General features: G+C 37.7%; 1 protein-coding gene across 1 annotated transcript in view; it reads right to left on the bottom strand.

Annotated features, from left to right (window-relative positions):
• Nucleotides 1-2,312: 2,312 nt before the first annotated feature.
• NOL10 (nucleolar protein 10) overlaps nucleotides 2,313-6,590 on the bottom strand; it is a 59,874-nt gene continuing 55,596 nt past the window's right edge. Inside the window, exons 20-21 of the mRNA XM_009999233.1 lie at nucleotides 6,192-6,294; nucleotides 2,313-2,771 (exon numbers count right to left, since the gene is read on the bottom strand). Of these exons, the coding sequence (XP_009997535.1) occupies nucleotides 2,652-2,771; nucleotides 6,192-6,294 (223 nt within the window). The 3' untranslated portion in view covers nucleotides 2,313-2,651. The remainder of the gene's footprint in view (nucleotides 2,772-6,191; nucleotides 6,295-6,590) is intronic.

Genomic DNA, 6,590 nt, shown 5'->3' with positions numbered 1-6,590 from the left:
CATGCTTGCTATTTATGCAGGTGAATATTTTAAAAAATATTTCACTATTTTGTTCAAGTACTGAACAAAAAGTGTACCTCACCCAGAAGTGAGGTACAGTAAACTCTTTCATTGTTTTGTAAAAACAGATGGATGCTCTCCATTCCAGACAACTAAACCAGCCACAGGAACACAGCATGCTGCCTGGCTTGGTAACAGCAATTTGGAAAGAACATTACACAGGTATGTTTTGGTTCAGTTTGTTCAATGACTAACAGCCTATCTGAAGTAAACTGTATTCCTTGTGGAGTAAGAAAGTACTAAAGTATAGGTGATATATCAGATTCAGGTCTAAGCATCTCACTGCTTATGCCTAGTATATTTAAAGAGTACTTAAAGTGTATCCCAAGTATCTTTTATGTGAAATAAAAAGGTGTGCTAAGGACAGTTTGCATGTGCCTTCTCTCTAACAGTACAAACTATCTTCCTCTAATCATACAAGCTCCAGTCTAAATACATGCCCATTATTATCATGAGTCCTCTGTAAATGCAAGAAAAGCAAAACACTGAACTACATGTCAGTCAGAGGAATCTCAAAACAGAAGACATACACTTTTTTTAAGCTGAAAGTCAACCATTCCAAACTGAGGTCACTACTACCCTGAAGACCAACTGCATCTTTTTTTTACTGCTACTGACAGGCAACCAAGCCACTGCTGAAATAAGGATGCCTTGAACCATAAATGCCCCTCTAGCTCTTGATCAAGCGTAATGAGATTTAGGCATGTCACGAGAAGGAGCAAACTCCTCCAAATTCCTGCTCTTGCAGTGCCAGTTCTGTCTACCTAATCCCCAGTTCTCCCTGTATCAACCAGAATGGTGGCAAGTTTCCACCATGAATCTTTCCACGTTCTGTACAGCCATGTGAACGAAGCGGACACACCTGAATTGCATGCAGATAATCTCTGAGAGATAACACAGTGCTCCAGGGGAAAGATGTTGCACTAGTACAAACTTTAACTTGTCGCTGCACTTGGATTTCAAAGGCTTGAATGTTATCAAAAGACAAAAATACAAAAAGAGGGACATAGCCTGGAGCAACCGCAACTGCGTTTCATTTTCTCAGTGGCTTAAGAGGAGAAGGAATAATGGGACTTCTTGGTATACAGCATGGGTGACACTGACATTGGAACACTGGATAGTTCTGTGTTAAACAGACACTGCATAAAAAATGGACAGCTAGAAGTGAAAAAATACATACCAGGAGACTCATCTTTTAGTTGAATACAAGGACAGAGAGGTGATGATTATAATGCATTTTTTAAAGATGGAAACATTCGGTACAAAAGGCATTTTTAAATTAAACAATATAACTAAATTGAACCCTGTGACTCATTATTCTATCATCTAACAGCAACAATGTATCAGGCTTCGAGAACCCAAGGTTCTTACTGAAATAACTGCAAAAAAATCTACAGTAAACATTTTCCTGGAGTCCTGACCAGATTAATAACCCCTCTGGTTTATAAAGCAAATGCTTAAGAACCTCCAAGTCTCTCTGCAAGACATACAGTGATGGGGGAGATCTACTGATTCTTGTTGGATACAAAGTTCAGTTTCTTGGCCTTGGTGAAGAGACATTTTATAAAGCTTTTAAAAAAAAAATAAGCAAAGCTCCTTTTGGAACAAAGGTAAAAATTGATTTAAGTGGTGAACTACTTTTGTAAATTATGGGTTTGCAAGACAAAAATCAAGAAGTGCTGTATCTTGGTCAGCAACAAGCACTCTTCTGGGAATCAACGAGAAGACACAGAAAAGAATCAATAATTTCCTTAAATTAGGTTCTAGTTTCTCAAGTTATTTAACTAAACTAACTTTTTGAAGAATAGCAGGCTACTGACATGGCCTTCATGTGCTTGTTATGTGAACATATATCACTTTACCTGTGTTGTGCCACTGCTGGCTTACCAAAGCATATTAAACCTTATTCTAAGGATGCTGTGTAAAGGCAATACTGAAAACATTTAACTTAATAAGATATTCCACTGAGATTCTCCCCTGTACACTGGTGTGACAAGAGAGGGCTTCCTTATTGGGTGACTTAGAGAAATATCAGGCATTCTCAATTGCCCTCATCACAACCATTTGTACCTCCTTCCGGCTACTAAGGCAACCCAAGCATACAAAGCCAAAGGTTTTGAAGAACACAATCATGTGTCATCCTTCAAGGATCATTAAAAAATATACATTGTTGTACCCCTAGTAAAGATAAGGTTTTAGACAAAGTAACTTATCTCTGATCTTCTATCCAGGCAGTCACAAATAAAGATCTTAGAAAGCAAAAACCAAAAGTTAATAAAAGACAAGCAGCCTCGTTATATACATAAATTCTTATATAGAAAACATCTGGGGTTACACAATAACCAGTTGCTGGTGATTTCTGCACAAACAGAGTTCACGCTGGAGTTTATAACACAACATACTTGTAGTGTCCTTTGGTTGATACTTTCAATTTCATAAACTTTTCAATAATTAACACAGAGTTTAGCAAGTTCTGGGTTTTGTGTTCATCACTGTATCAAAATACAAAGAAAATGGTACTGTGTTCCAATTTGAAAAAGTTCCTTTTTCCAATTAAGAATAAGTTTATTTAAAAAAAAACATAAAATACATCAATGGAACAGTCTTCCTCTTCCACGTTTGCTCTTGAGATGACTAGCAGAACGCCGAAGAGTTCTCCTCTCTTGACGATGCTGTTTCTCAGCTTCCCGCTGTTTCTTTTGCTGCTCTGACTGGAATATTAAGACAAAAATAGACTCAGGTTCTTGTAAACTTACACACACACCTCATTGTTCAAGCATCTATATATCAAGTCAGAATTCCATTAGCGAAATCCAGAAACGTTACTCTAAATGGTGCTGTGCTATGTTGTCTTATACTGTACCTGTTGATTCTGGGTACCCTGAGGTATTATAATTACAAGTAATTCAGAGCAAACATTTAAGACAACAGTGAATAAAATAATGTGGCTCAAATTAAAACCGATGTCTAACAATAGACCATAAAGTTATACTCCAGAATTTAAGTTTTAATGTCCTTAAGAAGGCAGAGCAGAATGTGAGGCTATTTAGTATTTACTTTGGTTAACCAGTATTATCACATTTAACAGCCACACAAATGGATTTAAAAAAGACAGAACAATAAGTTAAACTTGCTGAATATACAGGTTTTCTAAAAAGTGTTCTTAGGAGCTCTTGAAAGTGTTTTATATGCTGCATGCAATTCTGGAAAGACATTCCACATGAAAATATAAAATCTCCTCTCCTGTGGCACATGCTCTATTAATTCTTCCTCTTCACTAAAAACATGCTGAAAGGGTTTCATTTACATACCACATAGATGAAATGGCTCTTGCAGCCATAAACTGCTATTTTCTTTGGAAGACTAAGGCTTATCTTCAAACTAAGCATAAACTGGAACTATCAGACTTGAACTAGCCAAACTCAGGCAGCTGTCCATGCTATAAAATGCTCCAGTAATTTAGAGCAATTTCAACGGCAGCACAGAATAAGTGCCTTAGCAGTGTGGCAGAACTACTGGATATGCAGCTGCATCACCACTGCACCTAATTCTGGCATTAGCAGCATCCATACATCAGCACACTACTCCCTGAACCTCATTAAAGTACCATTTCATCATAGAATCATAGAATCTTAGGGGCTGGAAGGGACCTCGAGAGATCATCTAGTCCAACCCCCCTGCCAAAGCAGGGTCACCTAGAGTACATCACACAGGAACGCATCCAGGTGGGTTTTGGATGTCTCCAGTGAGGGAGACTCCACAACCTCCCTGGGCAGAAACTTGAGCTAGAGATTTGCATGCATAGACAGCATTTAGGCTGAGGGAAGGTATGAACCAATTTACTAAATGTAGCAATAAGCTCAGTAGGTTAACAAGAAACACACTATCTGAAAATTTAAGTAGTTCTTCTCTGCCTCCAGACTTTTTGTCTGAAATGGTGTTGAGAAATCTTACTTTATGTTGGCTGCTACTGCTAGTGTGCTGAAATCAAATGATCTTGATTTGTATTTGAAACTTTGGTTGTTTGGTGGTATTTTTGGTTGGTTGTTTTTTTTAATCTCTATACCTTCCTAGTAGTGTAAATACTTAGGTATTTTAGAAACCCTGCTATTTTGCTATATGCATTTGCTATGATAAAGCATGCTGAATATGAAAAAGAGGATGCCACACTGAGAAACTATCCTTAAATCCCCTGAAAACTAAACTGTGAAACATCAATGACAAACAATTGCATTGCTGGATCTGTCAGTGGTTACTGACATTCAGGAGGCTGCTAACATACCACAACTCTAGCAGCCAAGTTCAGTCTTAATTCCACTGAATATCAAGCTGGAGTGATACCAATCCTATGGAAGCAAAATTCTCCCCCACTAAATATTTCTACCTGCTCCTGAACAGACCTACACTTTAAGGAAAGGGCATCAGAAAGCAGAAGCCGATGATCCAAGTAACACCAAAATCCCCTTTTTGCCTTGCCAGTTTCATCTCCTCACCCTCTGAAAAGGACCCAGCATACCACCACATAGCATGCCTTCCTCCTAGCTCCCCCTGCTCCATTCCCAGGGAATTCAGAAAATACATACAGGGTCTGTTTATTTGAGAGAAGACTTCTGAGTCTTATATTGCTATTCTGTTAATAGGAGTAAGGACCTCCACTGTAGATGCATTGTTTTTCTTTTGACTAGACTTAAAAAAGATCTTGTTAATGCAAATGAGCACAATGTATGTATTCCAATACAGCAACATCAGTTAACAGTCAGAAAAAAAATCCACATATGTTAGCAGCAACATAATTAAAAAACCCCTTAAAGCTACAGCATATCTGATAGAATTGAGTAAGCATGGCATTCTGAACCACTGCTGTATCTGTCTTACTCAACCTTCCTCCCAAATCTTCACAAAAGTGTTAGCAAAATGTGACAGTTAATTGGTCACTACCAATTGCAAGAGATCTTGAGGCTTTGTGCTTTAAAGCTCTTATAAAAAAAGACTGTGCTTTCAAAGTCTTGCAAAGTCCATTTAAGTAGCTGCAAGACACTAACATATCAGTTACAGCAGTTGGTAAAATCCCTAGAATAGTTATCTACATAGCACTGCAGAGGAATCTGTGGCTTATTCCAGTCAACACACGAATCAAAAACAGATGAAAAAGGACAACAGCAAATACACAATAATCAGGTAAAACAAGATAGAAATAGTCCAACAAATCTGGTTTTGGGTTTTTTTTGTGTTTTTTTTCAGGCATACTCAATGTGACAATTGAATAACTACTTAGTCATTCTTGTGACAACAGCTTTACCAGTGAGAATAATATCTTACCACTGGTAAGGAGAAATGTATTAAAGCAAAGAGACTTGCTTACCTGAGGAAAACCATTTTTAACTGAAATACATTTTGTCAGCTCAACTACCAATTAATATGGGTCTTCAGCTTTTATAACATGTCCTTTCTTCAGTACTAAAGCAATTTTCTGGCAAAAAAACCCCTAACTGTTCCAAGCAGTAGCAGATATACACATGCATTCAACTCTGCCCACGCTATAAAGTAACCACCTGTCTGCAATCTGCAAAATTCCTTAGGACAGAAAATCAAAACCCTTTGGGAAAGGTAGACAGGCACCAGTCAACCACTTCAAATGGAACCTGGCAAGCAGAACAGGACAAGAACTCATTCTTCTGCTCCACTGTGCACAAATCCAATGACAAAGGTGCTTAAGAGCTCAGTTTTTACTATGCTGAGATGCAGCAACATTATCAACCAGGAGAAAGCCTGTCACCTACAGCATCCTGACTGCATTTGGACCTGCAGACCAAGATCTGATCAGGCCTGGTGAAGAAGTCAGGTAAGGTCACAAGCTTCTGATGGTATGTCTGCAAATAAACTATTAAAAGATGGAAGCCAGTATTTTCCACCGGAACATAAGATTTTATGAGTGCTGCCTGAGTTATAAGGGTATAAACACAGAGAGTACTACCGGAGGCTTTCATTCTCTTGGCAAGAAGCACAACAGTTGGCAGGTTATAAAGAAATGAAGAGGGACATTTGTTTGACGGTTTTAAAGTTCCTGTTCTTTCATGCAAAAACGAAAGTTAGTTGTGTATTATCTTAAAAAAATTATATATATAGCTCACCTTCTTTAATTTGAATGTTGCCTGTTTGCTGCCTACTGTGGTATCAGAGACATTGAGCGTGCCAAGTTTTTCTTCAAGCTTTAAACGATCTCCAAGAGTCTTCCTGCAGAGAATAATTAACATTAGTTCCTATTCTTGTTATATTTTCAGTATAATGAAGTTTGATAATTCAGTAAAAACTAAAATCAGTTTCTCTGAAACGCTGAAATGCCAGATATCTAAAAAAACCAAAAAAACATTCAGTAAATAGAAAAGTTCAAATCATCCCATCCAGATATTGCTTTCAGTAGAAACACAGATTTTATATAAAGCTCATGGGGTTTTGTGCTAAAAAAGCAAGAGGACTCTAGTTAAAAAAGAAACCACAGCCTTCCATTGCTACAGTTTCCTAGGAAATAT

Source organism: Chaetura pelagica, unplaced genomic scaffold, assembly GCF_000747805.2.
Source record: "Chaetura pelagica isolate M959 unplaced genomic scaffold, ChaPel_1.0 scaffold90, whole genome shotgun sequence".
NCBI lineage: Eukaryota > Metazoa > Chordata > Aves > Apodiformes > Apodidae > Chaetura > Chaetura pelagica.
This window is presented reverse-complemented; position numbering and strand designations above follow the sequence as displayed.